Below are 20,895 nucleotides of genomic sequence, written 5' to 3' on the forward strand. Positions count from 1 at the left end.
AACATCCTATAAACCCTAGGATGACAAAACTGGTATGGTTTTTCCCAAGCCCTTTCACAGAACCCAATCTTTAATTCTTGAAAGGTTCATTGTAATTCATTGGCATAAGTAGAAGCTGTAACCTGAATTTTCTAATAATTTTAGATAAACACTAAAAATAATTTTGATGTTCATGGGCTACCTTCATAGATTGAATGTTACAGAGGATAATGGACTTTTAGAAGCTGTCAAAAGATAGCATTTTTGACACCCTTTAAGTATTACAGTCTAACACACGGTTAAGACTCACATTTCAAAGTGGCAACAGTCTCTATTAAGACATAATTCTGTGCAAGGATTTCTGCCAATGCTATTTGGAGAGACGAGCTCACATGATCTGATTTTTAAAAATTTCCACAGACATTATCCAATGTTCAGAAATCTTTTTAAAACTATGTGGCTATAAATAACATATAACACTAGTTCCATTTTTGAAATGAAATAAAGTTACTCTAATGAATGTTTAAAATACCATCCTTCAAATGACAATAGGAATGTTATGGCTCCACTCATTTCTGGCAGGAAACTTGCTTCCCAAATGAAGGCCAGTGTCAACTCCAGCTACATCCCTGTCTCTACCGCTTTGAATAAGGCAGCCCCGACCCCTGACCACAACTAGCGTCCTCTTTTCAGTCCTGGGAAGATTTATTATGTTTTTATTGAGCATCTGTGCTTTATCTACCTTGGCCCCTTCTTGGTAACATCCCCAGACCATTCAGCTCTACGTGTTCTCTGCAGCCTCAGACTCGCTGCGCCTGTGCTCTGGGCCACTCACCGGCAGCATCCTGCTACTAGTCACGGCTCTCCTGTAAGCACATGCTTGCCAGCAGATCACTTGCTCTTCAGGGGTAGATACCATGTTATATATATATATCTTTCAAGCCTCCATAGCCTACCATGGTGAATGGAGAGATGATAGATGCTCTATAGACATTTCACATGGTAAACCTTTGAAGGTCATCAATTGTCCATATTCCCAGGTTGATTTATGCAAACACATTAAGTGACTTTTAGTAAGAAAAGAATATAAATCTGCTCTTAGGAATAATGAAGTCCATTTAGTTGACTTTTCATACAAGGAGAAATTAAGTAGTTATTATATTTTCATCCTTTACAGAATAGAAGAGAAGTTTGAGCTGCCCTCTATTCCCAGAGAGGTGGAGGTGGGGTAGGGAATCATTTCCTGACCACCTGTCCATCTCCCCCCAGCAAACACACCAAGAGATCCTTCTGTTACAAGCTCATTTTCGCTGGGGCAGATCTTTTTATTTTCCCTTCATTGCACCAATGACAGTTGGTAAGTCATAGTGATTTCATATGATTATTTCATTGTCTGACTAATATCCTGTCTTAATGCATTCAGGCTGCTGTAACAAAATACCACAGACTGGGTGGTTTATAAACAATAGAAATTTATTTCTCACAGTTCTAGGGATTGTGAAGTCTAAGATGAAGTTGCCAGCTGATTCAGTGTCTGGTGAGCGCCTGCTTCTTGGTTCAGATGAGATCGGGTACATTGAGGGTGGTATGGCTGTAGACCTGCTTCTTGGTTCAGAGAGCAGTCTTCTCACTGGGTTCTCTTGTGGCACAAGGGATGAGGGAGCTTTTGGGGTCTCTTAAAAAAGCACTAACCCCATTCACAAGGGCTCCACCTTCATGATATATCACTTTCCAAAGGCCATACTTCCTAATACCATTAGGCACTAGGTTTCAAAATATGAATTTGGGGGGAACACAAGCAAACAGTCTATGATCTATCTCTATGAAGGCGGGGATCGTGTCTAACTTATACCTATAGCTTGATTGTGTATGACTTATTCTTGAGTACCATGGCACTTGAAAACAAATATTTGTTGAATAAACAAATGTTACCATTTATCCTCAGAATTTATAGTACACCCTATAGGTTAGCCAGGGTTTTCATTATTCATAATCATTTGACTTCTGTCTTCTGCTTTGCACTTGTGGATGCTGGAAAACTGTGCAACAGGGAATTCTAGACGCTTGCTTCTTTCGCCCCATTCAGAATTTCTAAGACATATCTCAATACCATGACTTTTTCCATCTCCATATTACTAGTCAGGTATGTTTAGAACATACATTTTTATATCTACTTTTTAGTGGAGCACTTCATACCTAAATGAAGCTGCTCTAAAGAAAAGCCCAATTCCTGGGAGCATTATAGGCTGTGAAGGACCATGACCACAGAATCCTTATCTGGATGGTTCCCCACAGGCTACTAATATACTCCTCCCCCTGCCCATCATCACACCCCCAATTCCAAGCCCATGGGCAACAAAGCAGTGGTTATCAAATTTGGTGAGCTGGTTGAAAATGCTAGACCCTGATCACCAACATGCTGATCAGGGAGACTGGGGTGAGACCAGGAAACGGAATCATTCACCAGCATCAGAGCTACTCTGGTAGGTGCTCCTTGGACCACACTTAATCAACTCTGCTTTTATATGTTTAATGCTTTTATAAGTTTAATGCCTAAATGCTTTTATAAGTTTAATGCCTCTCCAGGTAGCTGCGTACCATACACATATCTCCTGAAAATTAATATATCGCAGGAGATTCTCCCTACTTCTCACTAAAGGTTCAATGAATATAGAGAAACTCAGAGTTTTAGAAGCTCCCAGACACAGCAGAAAAGCAATTACTGGCTCTTAGGTCCACTGTAAACACTCTTTCCTGGAGGAAAAGTAGGACCCACTCAGTTGCCCTGCACGGGCTATTCGAGGCAGATGATGGGAACCCCGTGGGGACCTACAGGGAAAGGCTAAGGACAAATTTGAATCACAGAGGACACTTGAAGTCACCTCACAAATGTCACTTCCATCACGGAGAAAGATGACTCAAATCTCTCTGCTTGGGTTTAATGTGGATTAGAAGGTTTCAGGGTACTTATCTCATTTGGGAATTGGTTATAAACCAAGGAAGAATTCCAAAAGGAATCCTGCTTTTTCTCTCCAGCTTTCACTCAGTAGATAATACCTCTCTGGTGTGTGTGCTTAGTCACTCAGTGATGTCTGACTCTTTGCGACCCCAAGGACTGTAGCCTGAGAGGCTCCTCTGTCCATGGGGATCTCCAGGCAAGAATACTGGAGTGGGTTGCCATGCTATCCTCCAGGGGATCTTCCCAACCCAAAGATCGAACTCAGGTCTCCTGCACTGCAGGCAGGTTCTTTACTGTCTGAGCCACCAAGGAAGCCCAATACCTTTCTAGACACTATCAAATCCCTTCTCAGATTAAATCAAAGAAAAAGAAATGACCAAGGTCGAGTCAATTCTTACAGGATACTTTTCAAACTGCAACCAAAATTTACTAATTCAATCTAATTAGTGGCAGGCAAATCTCACCGTAAAAGTTTAAAAGTTGAACTACATTTACCTAAGTGAAGTTTTTCTTCTTGAAGGCAAAAGAAGAAGGGAGTGACAGAGGATGAGATGGTTAGATAGCATCACCAACTCAATGGACGTGAATTTGAGCAAACTCCAGGAGATTGTGAAGGACAGAGAAGCCTGGCATGCCGCAGTCTATGGGGTCTCAAAGAGTTGGACATGACTTAGTGACTGAACAAGTTTTTCTTATTCGGTAAATGGCATGATTATAATATGGTATAACATTTGAGTCCCAAGACCACACTAAAAACAGCCTCATCACTTCAGATGCAATCCAAGCCCACTACCAGAATCAGTGTTTCCCAAACTTTTCCAATTTCACTCATGTTACCACCTTCACTATTTTTTAATTTGGTCGTAGTTTTTGAACTATCTATTCTGTTTCCTTTGTTGTTCTTTAGTCACTAAGTCATGTCCAACTCTTGTGACAAAATAATGTTCCAGAAGGATTTAGGTGATGATAGCAATTGTTTGGTCACTCAACCCCATAGATTGTAGCCTGCCAGGCCCTTTCTGTCCATGAGATTTCCCAGGCAAGAATACTGGAGTGGGTTGCCATTTCCTTTTCCAGGGTACCTTCCTGACCCAGGCATAGAACCTGCATTTCCTACACTGGCATCCAGTTCTTCACCACTGAGCCACTGGATAAGCCCATGACTTTTAAAACCTTCAGCGCTCTCTTAATAACTATAATTATTTTCAAAGGCAAAAACCATAAATCAAAACTTCCAGGGCCACTTCCCCTCTACATAAAGTATCTATAGAAGTAAATAATTAAATAATGCAATTCAGTTTGAGCTTTGATATCATTTCCTGAACAAGGCCCTGGGGCTGACAGCTATTCCCTCTTTGTTGTAAAGATCTTCTGCTTCATGAAATTAGAAGGTTGGAAAAAGGAATGAGAAAGAATAGTTCTTCACTGTGTGAGAGAAATGCTGTGTCTGAACCAAAAATAATTTTCTCCTTCCCACACTTAAAAAGACATTGATTGAAGTCAAGTCTGGGTGACCCGGATTTAATAATTTGGAAATAATAATCTGTAATTAGTATCAATCAATGATAAACATTTCATTCACTCATTCAACAACTATTATTGAGTGCTTAATGTAAGCTAGGTTTTCTCCTAAAGGCTGCTATACAAACCCTGTTGGTGTCTAGCAGAGGGAGACAGGCAACAAATAAACACTACATAATTTAAACCGTATATAAATACATATATATGTAAACACACACAGATACACATATACACATCTATACATGACAGATAGTGTCAAAGATGATCTCAATGATAAGTGACATTTGAGAAGAGACCCCAAGTAAGTTGGGGAGGACACCAGGCACATACCTAGATAAAAAGCTCATCAAGCAAAAGAAACAGGAAGTGGAAAGGTCCGGAGGTTGTTCAATGCTCGGTTTAAGAATGATCAAGCAGGCCAGGGTCGCTCAGCAGAGTGAGCCAGAGAGAAAGTGGTGGGAGATGAGGACAGGGAGTAACAATTGGGAGGGGCTTTGGAGGTCACATTAAGGTTTTTGGACTTCATTCTGAAAGATGAAGGAATCCTTTGGAAAAGGTGACAGGATCTGGCTTTATTTTTAAAGATCACCTTGGCTACTGCATTAAGAACAATCTGCAGCAGGGGTAAAGGCAGATGCCAGGAGGCCTGACACCATTATTAATCCAAGCAAGATATGGTAGCAGCTTGGAGCTGGAGCATTATCTTTGGGATGGTGTAAATGGCCAGATTTTTTATATACTATGAAGATAGGGCTGAAGGGATTTGTTGGTGGAATATTTGTGCCATGTGAAAGAAAAAAAGAAGTCAAAATAACTCTAAAGTTCTCAGCCTAAGCAACTGGGAAGATCCCCTGGAGGAGGGCCTGGCAACCCACTCCAGTATTCTTGCCTGGAGAATCCCCATGGACAGAGGAGCCTGGCAGGCTACGGTCCATAAGGTTGCAAAGAATCGGACACGACTGAAGCAACTTAGCATGCATGCAACTGGGAGGAAGGTCTTGACAATGGCTCAAATGAAAAGACTGGAGAAGGAGTGGGAATGGTGCTAGTAACCAAATAATCCATTACTAGTTAGGTTTGAGAGGCCAACCGGAGATGCTGAGAAGGCTTTTGAAGACACCAGTTTGAACCACAGGGCAGAACTTTGGAGCTGGTCATTTTCAAGGCACAGATGGTACTTCTAAACTATGAGACTGGAGGAAGTCACTAGAAAGCAGACATACAGATGAGGTCTGAGCATGTGGTGCTTCAAGGTTTCAGGGTCAGGATGTAGAAAGAACCAGCAATAGGATAGGTTCAATGCTTGCTTTAAAAATGTTTGAGGAACATTTCAGTTTTCTTTCCTGCTCTGTGCAACCCCATAGACGGCAGCCTACCAGGCTCCCCCATCCCTGGGATTCTCCAGGCAAGAACACTGGAGTGGGTTGCCATTTCCTTCTCCAATGCAGGAAAGTGAAAAGTGAAAGTCAAGTTGCTCAGCCGTTTCTGACTCTTCGCAACCCCATGGACTGCAACCTACCAGGCTCCTCCGTCCATGGGATTTTCTAAGCAAGAGTACTGGAGTGGGGTGCCATTGCCTTCTCCTAAACATTCCTATAACCTTTGCTAAATAAATCATTTTTCTTAGAAAATGTGCTCTTCCTTGATTAAGCTAGGTGAAATTCAGCATTCCCTTTCTCAAAATATAAGCTATCATTGGACTTCCCTGGTGGTCTAATGGTTGAGAATCTGCCCATTGAGCAGGGGACACAGGTTCAATCCCTGGTCTGGAAGGATCCTGCATGCCATGGGGCAACTAAGCCTGTGTGCCACAACTACTGAGTCCAAGCTCTAGAGCCCTCAAGCCACAAAAAGAGAAGCCACCACAGTGAGAAGCCCTAGTGATACAACTAGAGAGTAGCCCCGACTGGTCCCAATTAGAGAAAGAGCACACACCCAACAACAAAGACCCAAGGAAGCCAAAAATAACATTTTTAAAAATACATTTTGAAAAAAGCTTTCACGGACATGAAACTGAGAATTCTCAAGAACTATAAAGAATTGGAGATTTTACCTGAAAGCTGGCAAGTTAGCCTGCCCTGGTTTCATGGATGCTGGCAGAAGACATGAAACTCCAGGGTCAGAGCAAAAGACGGACTCAGGGCAGGTAACATGAGCTGCATATTTGTTATGCATTCCTCATGACCACGCTACATCGCGCAGAGGCAAGAGAAGCAGGTCACCAGGATGCTCCACGTGCAGTGGGTTTCTGTCCCACCAAGGAACCTGACTACGCTTAAGCCTTTCACTGTGTGGATCACAACAAACTGTGGAAAATTCTTAAAGAGATGGGAATATCAGACACCTTATCTGCCTCCTGAAAAACCTGTATGCAGGTCAAGAAGCAACAGTTAGAACTGGACATGAAACAACAAACTGGTTCCAAACTGGGAAAGGAGTACATCAAGGATGTATATTGTCACTCTGCTTATTTAAATTATATGCAGAGTACATCATGAGAAACACGGGACTGGATGAAACACAAGCTGGAATCAAGATTGCCAGGAGTAATCTCAACAACCTCAGATATGCAGATGATACCACCCTTATGGTGGTGAGAGGAACAGAAAGGGAAGAGGAACTAAAGAGCCTCTTGATGAAAGTGAAAGAGCAGAGTGAAAAAGTTGGCTTAAAACTCAACAGTCAGAAAACTAAGATCATGGCATCCGGTCCTATCACTTCATGGCAAATAGATGGGGAAACAATGGAAACAGTGACAGACTTTACTTTGGAGGGATCCAAAATCACTGTGGATGGTGACTGCAGCCATGAAATTAAGTCACTTGCACCTTGGAAGAAAAGCTAGGACAAACCTAGGCAGCATATTAAAAAGCAGAGACATTACTTTGCTGACAAAGGTCCGTCTAGTCAAAGCTATGGTTTTTCCAGTAGTCATGTATGGATGTGAGAGTTGGAGTATAAAGAAGGCTGAGTGCTGAAGAATTGATGCTTTTTAACTGTAGTGCTGGAAAAGATTCTTGAAGAGTCCCTTGGACTTCAAAGAGATGAAAATCAGTCTTGAATATTCATTGGAAGGCCTGATGCTGAAGCTCCAATACTTGGCCACTTGATTCGAAGAGTTGACTCATTGGAAATGATCCTGATGATGGGAAGGATTGAGGGCATGAAGAAAAGAGGGTGACAGAGGGTGAGATGGTTGGATGGCATCATTGACTCAATGGATATGAGCTTAAGCAAACTCTGGGAGATAGGGAAGGACAGGAAAGTCTAGTGTGCTGCAGTCCATGGCGTCGCAATGAGTTGGACACAACTGAACAACTAAACAACAACAAAAGGAACCTAAAGTTTAGAAAACCCCAGTCTTTTATAATGAGCAAATCAATCCAACCTTTGTTCCAGCGGGAGATATTATCTTTATTATACTAGACAGCAAACAAATCCATCCTCTAGTCCAGAGGGAAATGCTGTCTCTGTCTTGAGAATATTCACTATACAAACATCCTTGAAAGATAATGCAGAACAAAAAGTGCCCACACTAACGAGAGACCCGTGGATAATCATCTCCCAACAAAAGTCAAAACGGTGAAGCAGCATATTTTGAAGAATTTCTGAGTCCTTATCCTATTTCACTTTGGAATTCAAAATCTTAAATATTTTTTTAAAAAATATAAATTATATTTATTTAACTAGGTAACACTTTAACATGGCACAAAATTCAAAAGATAAGCTATACAGGATTATCCTTTTATCAGCAAAAGATGGCATCAAAGTGGTTTCTCATTTGCTGTGAGAAGGGAGTACATTTGTATCAGACTCATTTTCTTGCATCCTGTTTATTCTGCCTTGTACTCAATTTCCAAATGAGTCAGATTCTCTAAATAGATATTAAAAGCTGGAGCTCAGCACTTAGGGAATATAAGAAAGTGTTTCCATTTCACTACAGCTTTATCAATGTCCACCTGAACCCCAAATAACCCACATGCAGTGGGTTGTATCTAGTGGGTTAAGTGAAAGCTAAGGGTCTAAACTGGCATAAGGGTCTAAACAGCAGTGAAATCTCACCCAAGTGCTGCCTGACAGGGGCCTTTAGCACAGATTCTCTTATCTGTTCCATCTGCCAGGCAGAGACACCTCCCTCTGTAATCAATGACAGATAGCCTTACTTACACTCTTTTCAGCAGATAATGTTGCTGTCTAGTAAGCATGTGAGGGTATATATCATAGTAAGCACTTGATAAATCTTGTTGGCTAGCTATGCCATTAGAATCACTTACAAATATTCAAGTTCCAAAGAAATACATGGCCACTGTTCATTCATTTGTTCAGTCATCTTTCCCCTTATTGGGCACCTGATGCATCAGGCATTGTTTTAGGTACCAGGTACACAGTGATAAACAAGACAGACAAAAATCCCTGCCCTCAAGGGGAGCTTACTCTCTCGTGGAGGAGAGAGACATGTGAATAAAATATGCTAAATAATAATATATGTTAAGGGAAAAAGATACAGTGGAAAGAGATGTGATATCTGGAGAAGCTGACATCTTACACAGGATAGTCCAGGAAAACCTTAATGCAAACAGAATATTTGGCTAGGCAGCCCTTCTTAATCCTCTGGTCCCTGGTCTTTTCTAAATGCTCTAGAACATTCTGACAGAAAAAGGGATCTAAGGCATTATCCTGAAAAAAATGCTCAAGATAGACAACAATAATTATAATGAACAACATAACGTATCAATAAGATAAACCATATAATCATAATTAACTTAAATATATCAATTATTAAATATTAAATACATAATTATTAAACATCAAATTTTTACTACTTAATTTCTTATTCTCTTATAGAGTATGTATTACAATCATGATATAAACAAAGTGGTACATTAAAAAATGGTCATATCACTGAAACAAAATCTGAATGAACATATAGCATTAAAAAACAACAACAACAACCTTCTTTAAGTTAGTGGAATGGTTGCTGCTAATAGGCAAGAGTGAAAAACAAAGCTGCTGAGTACTGGAGACAAAAAGCAGCTCCATCGGAAGCCTGCAGCCATATTTTATCCCCACTGAGTTATTATAAATTCTTTAAATAGCAGAAGCTTTGGGGATCTCCTTTTCTTTTAATTATAGAATCCACCCAGTAATTAAACCACTTTTCTCATCTCATTACCAGATGGGTACATTTTCAAGGTTACAAATGGAAATCAGGTTCTACTTCCTTCAGATGCTGGCTTTGTTATGACTCAGTTCCTGTCCTTTCCCAGAGGAATTCCACACACAATCATATAGCTTTAGCCATTATCTGGATGCCGAACACTTTCAATCCTTATTCCCAACACAGACCAGTATCTCTTGAGTGCTCAGCCTACGAGACGTTGTATGGATCACGTATGCTCAGCCTCAGTGTATTATCTAAACTGAACTCCTCCCCCGCCTCTCCATAATAGCCTATCTAGTGCTCCTGTATTTTCTTATTTGGTGGCAACCTTATGTTCACCCAGGCAGTCCAGCTGGAACTCTGGATCTTTCTTCATTCCTCACATCCAATCAGTCATCAAATCCTAGCAACCTTAACTGGGTTAAGGTTAAATGTCTTAGGTCAAGGTAAGGTTAAGGTTAAGCTGGTTAAATGTCTCTTAAATCTGTCCCCGAGTCCCTACCACACTTGGTTCTGCGTTCCTTACATTATTTCCACCTGGACTACCATTGCATCCACCCCCTTTCTGGATCTATCTGCCTGCCTCCAGTCTACATCCTGTATTTCTCTCCATCATAGCATTTATTATTCAGTATCCTGTATGCACATGCTCAGTCGCTCAGTCGTGTTTGACTCTTTGAGACCCCATGGACTGTAACCCACCAGGCTCCTCTGTCCCTGAAATTTTCCAGGCAAGAATACCTGAGTGGGTTGCCATTTCCTACTCCAGAGGATCTTCCTGACCCAGGGACTGAACACAGGTCTCCTGCATTGCAGGCAAATTCTTTACCATCTGAGCCAGTATCTCTTGAAATACTCCCACAAGTTCCTTGACACATGGAGTATGTATTCCATTAACATTGACAAATTGGATATATAACTCTTGGACCAGTAGATTCCAAGATGCCAGACATTTTAGGAAGTAACAGAGGTTCACCAACAAAACTCCTGCCCACCAATCCTGATCTTGCTACAGCTAAACCTATGAAGTCCTGGACAGTTTACTGGTTTAAGTTTGTGCTGTGAACTCTAATTCCTCCACTGCAACCCTTTCCCACCTTCATACTTATCTAGCTCTCCTGTAAGATGTTCAGTGTCCTCTTTCTTCCTCCTCTTTCAAAATCCAAGAGTCCATCTCTTCTTTTTATTTCCACAGGCATTTGTATCTTAGGGCTTTCTTTCTAATTGTGGAAAGTCACCTCTGGTCCCATTCAAGGGCTTTGGGACATGGTTACTTTGGGGTCGGAGTCCTCATCACAGTTGAAAAGAAACATAAAGGACAGATAAATAAAGAGGTCCTACCATATAGCACAGGGAACTATACTCAACAGCCTGTGATAAACCGGAATGGAAAAGAAGATGACAAATAATGTATAACTGAATCATTTAGCTGTACAGCAGATATTAACGTCACATTGTAAATCAACTATGTCCTGTCTGAAAGGGACCCTTGAGAGCTCCTTGGACAGCAAGGAGACCAAACCAGTCAATTCTAAAAGAAATCAGTCCTGCATATTCATTGGAAGGACTGATGCTGAAGCTGAAACTCCAATACTTTGGCCCCCTGATGCAAAGAACTGACTCATTGGAAAAGACACCAATGCTGGGAAAGATTGAAGGTAGGAGGAGAAGGGGGCAACAGAGGATGAGATGGCTGGATAGCATCACCAGTTCAGTGGACATGACTTTGAGCAGACTTTGGGATATGGTGAAGGACAGGGACCTGACCCGCTGCAGTCCATGGGGTCGCAAAGAGTCATACACAACGTAGCGACTGAACAACAACATGCCGTGTCATGTCTGTGTCTCAGTCATGAAGTCATGTCAAACTCTTTTGCAACCCCCTGGACTGTAGTCTGCCAGGCTCCCTGTCCATGGAATTTTCCAGGCAATCAAATGTACTTCAGTCATATTTAAATTTTTTCAATTTTTTTAAAGAACTATAAAGCACAAAACACAAAACTTCATTTCATTGCTCTTTCACAGTTAATCTCCCCTCTCAGGATGAGGAACCTCAGTGAACACCCAAAGGCCTGTGTACCCCTGGTCTTGGGGCTGGGGAAAGCTCAGCATTCCCCTTAACTTCAGTCTATTCCTGAATTAGAGAAGGTGAACAACTTCAGGACTTGGGAGCACATTCAATTATCAACTGGTATGGAGTTAGGGAGATGGGGCTGCCTCCAAGACAAGCACTGACCGTGACACGCCACGTCTCCAGGAAGCCAGAGGTGCCTTACCTTTGCAGGTGAAACATTTGATGTGGAAATGCTTGGTCTGGACCCGAAGCACTTCCCCTTTGCACGGCTCTCCACATTTATGGCAGTGAATGACGGGCTTCTCTGATGGGTGGTGAGGGTCCTGAGGGTGGGCCACTGAAAGAAAAACAGGAAAGATCCATGTGAGTAGAAAGCATTCCTACAAAAGGAGTCATTGTGGGTGGGCATAAATATGCCCATAATTTTAGTATCAAATGAGCCACATATTGATTCAACAAGCACCAATGGACCCCTGCCGCCATGTCATAATCATGGGGATACACAAAGCAAAAAGAAAATTGTGGCTGTAACAGTCCACTGTTGGGGAAAATGCTTATTTCTCTGGGAGCCAGCACTCTTCTCTCTTCTTCCCAAACATCTCGAGGACTATGTATTAAATTTTTGAGTCATTAAGTACATAATCTTGCTTGGTTCAATATGGTGTGATATGTACCTATCTTGATTTAGAAAATGCCTTTGAGCCAGGAGTTCACTGCAGACTGTAAGTTCCCTGAGAATGGGGACTAGTTATTAATAAAGTTCATATATTGTTTCTCCCCACTGGGACTCCTCTTCCCTTCTCCTAGCTCCTCAGAACACAGCAGAGCACTCGTGCACCAAAGGGGCTCAGTCAACATTTATTTCCTTCTTAGCAGGCGCTGGCTAGTTCCTCGTCTACCAGACAGTCATTCCTCATCTTCATTTGGCAGCTCATGGAACCTGTTGGAGGTCTATTGTGAGCCTCCCATTGTGTGCACTGGAGAAGGAAATGGCAACCCACTCCAGTACTCTTGCCTGAAAAATCTCATGGACAGAGGAGCCTGGTGAACTAAAGTCCACGGGGTCACAAAGAGTTGAACATGACTAAAGTGACTTAGTACGCATCGTGCGCACGGTTCCCGGTACGCACACTGCAGGTAGTCATTAAAGAAAAAATCAATTAGAAACTGTGTGGACATCTCTGAACCTCAGACTCCTCTCCTGTAAAATAAGGGGGATTGGATCTGAGGCTCTTTCCAGGCTCTACAATCATATGATGGGGTTTACAGGGATTATTCTTTCAGTTTCCAGAGTGTAGCCTTCAGAGAATGGAAGTTGTTGTGACCGCCCCACCCCAGGATAGGATTGCAGGCTCCCCTGACAAAGGACCAAGAGAGAAGACAGCAAGAGGCCACCTGTGAATTGATGCTACCCAAGGGTCTTCACTGAACTTGCAGTTTGTTCAGCCAGAGACTGCAGAGAGGCATTTTTTGCTAGTAAATTCCTTTTCTGATTTGGGTCCTCAGAAGGAGGAATCATGCGATATATAAAAACGTATTGCATAAGTACCGACGTGAGCATGATAGGGGATAAGAAGAGTGAGCCTAAAATTAATCAACCAACACAAAGAACAAAGGTCATTTTTTTTCAAACAGTAAAACCAGGTTGGACGTGGTGAGAGAGGGGGGTGTGGGCAGGTATTGCTGAAACTGAACTGTGAAATCACCTCCCAGCAAGAAGCTCTCTGTAACACACCAAGTATAATAGTTCATTGTTTCTCTCAGACCACTGTAACGTTCACATTTCGCCTGGAAAGAGCTTGAGCAAGACAGTCCAAATAGTCCATTACTAGCTAGATTCTCAGGAACAAGGTTCTTCTTGTGAGACTGAGACTAGGAGCAGCTGTAGCTTCGGGTTCAGCACCTGATCTGAATTTTCTGCACTGGACCCTCAAGTGTTTGGCAAAGGTGCCAACATCATGATACCCCTGCATTTCCCTGCTGGGATCTCTCTTGGAAACCTATATTCACAACAGAAGTCAGTCCTGCCTGAAGGAATTAAGAAGGGACAGGCTTCCAAGATCTCTAAACAACCACTGACTTCTAAAGTGATGTGCAATAAGGCCAAAAATCGATTGATCTGGGCATTAAAAAAAAGTTTCTCATAACACTGTCTGCTTTATGCAAGGTTTTTCATGTGTTTGTTTCAAATTCTTGCTTCCAGTATGAATGGAGGAAAATAATATTTATTTAGCATCTGTGTCCAAGTGCCAGGCTCCCCTGTTGGTGAGGTGCTTACACATAAGTCATTTTATTCCGTCCTCACCACCCTCTCTCAGTAAGGTGGGTAATACTGTTCCCATTTGACAGATGTGGAAACCGAGCCTCAGAGAAGCTGAGCAGCCTGCTCAAAGAACAATAAGTGGAGGCTCAAAGATCCACACCCAGGCCTTTCTGACTCCCAAGTTCATGTTCTTCCTGGGCCATTTGTCTAAATCAGAAATTATTATAAGCCCAGCAATGACTGCTGCAAGTTGGGCAATAATTAATTTCGGAGGGCTCAAGAGCTGTTTCAAAGCCACAGCTAGGACTTGGCTTGTAAAGGCTTATACACTGTGTGTGGTAAAATATTGCTTGCTGGGCATGGTACCCAGATGGTGATCCTCAAGATAGTGCTGCTGAGCCCCTTTAACAGAACCCCCCGTGTCATGTATTAAAAATGCAGATTCCTCCATGCACCCCAGTGTTCGTTGCAGCACTATTTACAATAGGTGTGACATGGAAACAACCCATGTCAATCAACAGATGAATGGTTAAAGATGTGGTACATATACACAATGGAATATTACTCAGCCATTAGAAAGAATGAAATAATGCCATTTGCAGCATCATGAATGGACCTGGAGATTATCATATTAAGTGAAAGAAGTCAGACAGAGAAAGAGAAATAACATATGACATCCCTTACATGTGGAATCTGAACAGAAATGATACAAATGACTCACAGACTTATTTTCCTTAAAGAAACCAACTTATGATTCCCAGTGGGGAAGGATGGGGGAAAGGGATAGTTTGGGATGGACATGTACACACTGCTCTATTTTAAATGGATAACGTATAAAGTCCTGCCTCCCAGGTGGCTCAGTGGTAAAGAATCCACCTGCAATGCAGGAGACTCAGGTTCCATTTCTGAGTTAGGAAGATCCCTTGGAGAAGGAATTGGCAACCCACTCCAGTATTCTTGCCTGGGAAATCCCATGGACAGAGGAGCCTGGTGGGTTATAGTCCATGGGGTCTCAAAAGAGTCAGACATAGTTAGTGACTATGACAACAAGGTCCTACCAAAGGCACAGGGAACTCTGCTCAATGTTATGTGACAGCTGGGATGGAGGGGAGTTTGGGGAAGAATGTAAACATGTATGTGTGGCTGAGTGCCTTTTCTGTCCACGTGAAACTATCACAACATTGTTAATTAGCTATTAATTAGCTAATCAGCTATCACAACATTAATCAGCTATTACCAATATAAAATAAAAAGTTAAAAAATAAATAAAAATAAAAATGCAGATTCCTCAACCCCACTGAACTAGGGGTTAAAGTCAGGAGACCTAGCATTTTAGCAAGCTCCTCAGGTGATTCTACACACTACAGTTAAGAACGACTGTCCCCATAGAATTCAGACAACATTGGGAAGCAAGTTACAGAGTAGAGTTAGAGTGGAAAAAATTAACCCCCAAGACCATCCATCTCAGAAACAATATTAGAACACAGTGGATCTCTTGACCACGAGGGAGAATGCATTTTTGGATGAGAAACTGCAGTGCAGTTTCTCTTGACACTTGATTTTTTTATAACTAAGCAAGCTGGCTAGGCTTGCTGAGTAATGATGAGGGAAGGAAAATATCATTTCACTTCTTGGCTCTCCCCTTTGTCTCAACAAAGGTGCCAGGGCAAAGGCTGGCACCAGTCATAAAGTCAGAATTGGGATCAGCATCTGCATTTTGCAAGCATTTCCCTTTGGAAATATATATTACACTGCGAAATCCTCCATGCCCAGAGATGACCTCTGTTTTCACCCAGGGATGAGTGTAGACGTTATCATTTTACTTACTGCTCCATCCCACATCAGCCTAGGCAGACACATCTTAGAACCACCTACATGTGAAGAAATGGGCTTTGCTTGTTAGAGGACAGAATCCAAAGACCAAAAGAGACTCAGTATTGATTTCATCCCAACCCAAATCAGGGTAGAGAAAAGAATGTCTCTCCTTTTTCAAGCTCAATAAAGAGGCTTTACATAACTTCCTTTGGCAGTTTGGTTAATACCAAATGTATGTTCTTTGGCTCAATTCTACATTTTTGAAATATGCTGAGTCAGCTGCAATATAAAAATGACATTAATTCTGTACTCCTCTTATTTGCCAGCTGGCCCTGTTCCTACTTTTTCCTTGATTGCTTCATCTTTCAGAGCCTGGGTGGTCCCTCCTCACTCTACTGATAGGGAAAATGAGGAGCCAAGAGCTTACATTCCTTGCCCAAAGTCAGCCCCAAATTATCAGCAGAGGTACACTTAGCACTTGGACTTCCCAAATCTTTCTATTGTACCAAGTAGTCAGTGGTTCATCCCAGAATTTGGGCAGACATGGTTAAAATTTTCCATGGCTTATCAGTTTGTTGCTACAAAAAGAATAATACAATGGAAAACCTGAAGCATGGTTGTGGATCTCCTTAACAGTGAGGAAATGTGTATGAAGAACCAAGAGTCTGTTTGTCTGAAAAGGTAAAAGGATTCCTCCACTCCGGTTTGGAGGGATTCTGGAGACTCAGTGAAGGCAGCCTATTGCAAGCCTAACGTAAGTTTCACACTGCCTCTCACAGTCAAGCGAAGCAGGTTAGCCTTATCGCTGAGACTCTAGCATAGAACAGGAACCACAGTTCCATTAGGGGATGTTACTTCGGAAATGCCTACTGGAGATTACAGGCAATGAGACTGGGACAGGAAGTGGAGATCACTAAGGAAAACTGTCGCCTTCAGCGTCGTCAAACAGAGGAAATTACGGCCATAAGAGGAAAGCTAAAATGATTAGGTGGAGTCCTTCCTAATATTCCAGAACCAGCTTCACCTCATCTAAGTTCCTCCTTTTTAGGGGACAGACCATGAAACTAGACCACTAGAATCAGAACATCTGAGAAAGCATATTGGAAATAAAAATCTCTTTAGTGGGTGACTATCATGAGCCTATATGACAGCATTGTCGGTATGCATTATAATTGCCCCAGGCTATCGGAACTATTCACATCCGTTAAGATGGTGGAGTAGAAGGATGTGTGCTCATCTTTTCCTGCAAGAACTCCAAAATTGCAACTAACTGCTGAGAAATGATCGACAGCAGAATGTTGGATCCCACCAATAAAAGATATCCTTTTACTTTGCCCACAGAGGTATGTACGGTCAAAGCTAGGGTTTTTCCAGTAGTCATGTACGGATGTGAGAGTTGGACCATTAAGAAAGCTGAGCACTGAAGAATTGATGCTTCTGAACTGTGGTGTTGGAGAAGAATCTTGAGAGTCCCTTGGACTGCAAGGAGATCCAACCAGTCAATCCTAAAGGAAATGAGTCATGAATATTCATTGGAAGGATTGATGCTAAAGCTGAAGCTTCAGTACTTTGGCCACATGATGTTGACTCATTAGAAAAGACCCTGATGCTGGAAAAGATTGAAGACAGAAGGAGAAGGGGATAACAGAGGATAAGATGATTGGAAGGCATCATCAACTCAACTGACATGAGTTTGAGCAAGCTTCAGGAGCTGGTGATGGACAGGGAAGTCTGGCATGCTGCAATCCATAGGGTTGCAAAGAGTTGGACATAACTGAGCAGCTGAACTGAACTGATTTGAACTATTCAGAGTCTCCCAGGTAATATATTCCCCCTCCCAATTGCCCTTCCCTCTCATTAGCACCATCAGTCTCTCCACCGGCCTTTGAAACCACATCAGGCTTGATGGTTTTCAAAACCCTTCCATCTGCATTATCTCAAGTCACTCTCACAGGAGCCTTATGAGGTAGGAAGAGCAGTAACAGTCAAGCCCATTTTTAAAACAGGCAGACTGAGACTCAGAGGGACAACATGCCTCACCCAAGGTGACACAGCCATGAAACAGAGACTTGGCAATAAACCAATGCAGCGCTCTTTACACCCAAACAAGCCCCTAATCACTGATGCTTGGAACCTCTCAGTCATCCTGAGTCCACCCTCTCATTCATCCCCTATGAAATTCTGTCCACGCTCCCATCCTTTAGTCATCCCTTTGCTCACCACATAAATCCAGCCTTCAACCCCTTTCTCAAGATTGCTGAGAGTTCCCAGCACCTTGGCTCTTTCATCTTCAATGTGGCCTTGGAAGTGTAGGTCACTCAAAGAGGTGGACATCACTCCCTACTCCTTAAGCTCAGGCTGTGCTTGGTGACTTCATTCCAGAGGGGACAGTATGGAAGAGGGGTGGGAGAAAATCTTTACAGTGAACAAATCTGACAAGCACTACCTCACATGGGTGATCAAGGTCAACATCAACATCATGTTGAGAGTGTGTACCTCTGATATGATGTGATGACAGTTGGCACTTTGCCCCCACGACCTTCTTTCCCATAAATTTCATAACCCTAGTCTAATCATGAGAAAATCCCCCAGATGAGGGACTTTGCACAAAAACCTTATTAGTACTCTTCACAATCATCAAGATCATCAAAAACAAGAAGGAAAGTCACATTGTCGCAGCCAGGAGGAGCCAAAAATGATATGATGACTAAAGCAGTATGGTGTCCTGGATGGAATCCCAGAATAGGAAAAAGACATCAGAAAAAACCAAGAAAATACAAATAAAATACAGACTTAACAATGTGTCAATCTTGGTTCATTAACTATTACAAGAGAATTATGTTAATGCAAGATGTTACTCACATGGAAAACTAGTATATGGAAACTATTATTTTCTCAAATTTTCTGTAAGTCTAAGACTTCTCTAAAAATAAAATTTATTAAAATAAAAACAAAATAACTTCCATTATTTCTCTTAGTCCCAATCTATCAAATCTAAAGTTCTTGGTACTATTTCAGAGATCTTCAATAAATGACCCATGATAGCTATTTAGATATCTAAAAAGGGACTACATTTGTTAAGTACTTCTCACTGTGTTGATTGGTTCTGAACACTAAAGTCCTCTGCTGTCCATTTGTATGAATATACAAAGCCTCCTTTAATGGGGTCTCCTGACTACTTCCTGATCTTCATCTTCCTTGCCTTCACTCACATCATATGCCTCACTTAGAATAACTTCTCCTTTCCTCATTTGCTTGCTCCTTGGAAGAAAAGTTATGACCAACCTAGATAGCATATTAAAAAGCAGAGACATTACTTTGTCAACAAAGGTCCGTCTAGTCAAAGCTTTGGTTTTTCCAGTAGTCATGTATGGATGTGAGAGTTAGACCATAAAGAAAGCTGCTACTGAAGAACTGATGCTTTTGAACTGTGGTGTTGGAGAAGAATCTTGCGAGTCCCTTGGACAGCAAGGAGATCAAACCAGTTGTAACTATTCATCTAAAGAACTGATGCCGAAGCTCCAATACTTTGGCCACCTGATGTGAAAAGCTGACTCATTAGAAAAGACTGATGCTGGGAAAGATTGAAGGCAGGAGGAGAAGGGGACAACAGAGGATGCGATGGCTGGATGGCATCACCGACTCAATGGACATGAGTTTGAACAAGCTTCAGGAGATGGTGAAGATCAGGGAAGCCTGGTGTGCTGCAGTCCATGGGGTCACAAAGAATCGGACACGACTGAATGACTGAACAACAACTCATCCGCTCAAATCCAACCTGACACACAAGGCCTAGTCCACATCCTGGCTCTTATCTGAAGCTATCACTGTACTTCATATTCATAAAATATTTCATCCTCCTCCAAGTCCTAAAGCATTAAATACCCACACTGTCGTCCAGCACTTAATTGTCTCTTATTTTGTGTTTGCTTTTGCTTCGCAATGCATCAGTCCTGACCCTATAAAATCCCAAACATAGGGTTCAATTTCTCCAGATTTCTGGGATTCTTCTCATATCAAATAATCTAAGTTGTTCTCTCTGTGCTCAGTTCAATTTTTAGATCAGGGAAAACAAGGTTACCATTCAATACCACTACTGAGATACCTCCCCTATGAAGCTAGAGACTCCTGAACATATGACATTTCAAGGTCACTCTGTAACACTATTCTATTATTGCAACAAGAACAATTTATTGAACACTTACTATGTCTAAGGCCCTGTCACAACTGTTTTATCCCTGCAATCACAGATAATCTTACAACTGCCTTTTGGGGGGAGTTATTTCATTATTCCTGTTTTGCAGAGCAGAATACCAAAGCAAGGAGTTCAAAACCTTGTTCAAGATCACTCAGTGAGGATGTCTTCCGACTCCAAAGCCCAGGCTCTGAAGCACTGAGTAGGGGGTTTCCACAGGAAAGTCTTGTGCAGCCTAGAAGGAAACCACGCTAGTGTGATGTATTAGATTCTGATTACACAGTTCAGAAATGCTGAATACCCAGCTGCATGAGAGTCCCAAAGGTAACACCTGCTAGTAAATAAGCAGATGGGAAATAGCACTTCAAATACCAAAATTTATTCCAGGCTGCAGTGATTTACGGGAAAAGAACACTTGCAGGGGAAGGGGAATAGACTGAGGAAAAGCAACCCAACTTCAGGAGGACACTGCCTGCAGCTTCCGCTCTGAGCAGAGGTCTGGGCTGGAAAATTGTCTCTGGTTAGGACTGGCCTGGATTTGCAATCACAATGATATTCCGCTGGTGAGGTTGGTTTCTGCCTAAAGCCAGGAATTCTGTTCTCCTGGGAGTCTACATTTCAGAGAGACGTCTTTTCTACTAAGAATACTTTATAAGCTTCTACTGCCTTGTTCTGTTTAGTCACTAAGTCATGAAATGAAGTCGCTCAGTCGTGTCCGACTCTTTGCGACCCCCTGGACTGTAGCCCACCAGGCTCCTCGGTCCATGAAATTTTCCAGGCAAGAGTATTGGAGTGGGTTGCCATTTTCTTCTCCAGGGGATCTTCCTGACCCAGGGATCGAACCAAGGTCTCCCGCATTGCAGGCAGACTCTTTACCATCTGAGTCACCAGTTGCATCCGACTCTTTCACGACCCCATGGACTGTAGC

At 42.1% G+C, this 20,895-nt stretch overlaps 1 protein-coding gene across 20 annotated transcripts in view; it reads right to left on the reverse strand.

The window, feature by feature from the left end:
- The window catches only part of ABLIM1 (actin binding LIM protein 1), a 329,328-nt gene that overhangs the window by 147,515 nt on the left and 160,918 nt on the right, over positions 1 to 20,895 (reverse strand). For all 20 annotated transcript variants that reach the window (XM_044935300.2, XM_044935296.2, XM_044935298.2 and 17 more), the window contains one exon: positions 11,897 to 12,031. In XM_044935300.2, the coding sequence (XP_044791235.1) occupies positions 11,897 to 12,031 (135 nt within the window). Of the gene's footprint in view, positions 1 to 11,896; positions 12,032 to 20,895 lie in introns of those variants that run through there.

Source organism: Bubalus bubalis, chromosome 23 (assembly GCF_019923935.1).
Source record: "Bubalus bubalis isolate 160015118507 breed Murrah chromosome 23, NDDB_SH_1, whole genome shotgun sequence".
Lineage (NCBI taxonomy): Eukaryota > Metazoa > Chordata > Mammalia > Artiodactyla > Bovidae > Bubalus > Bubalus bubalis.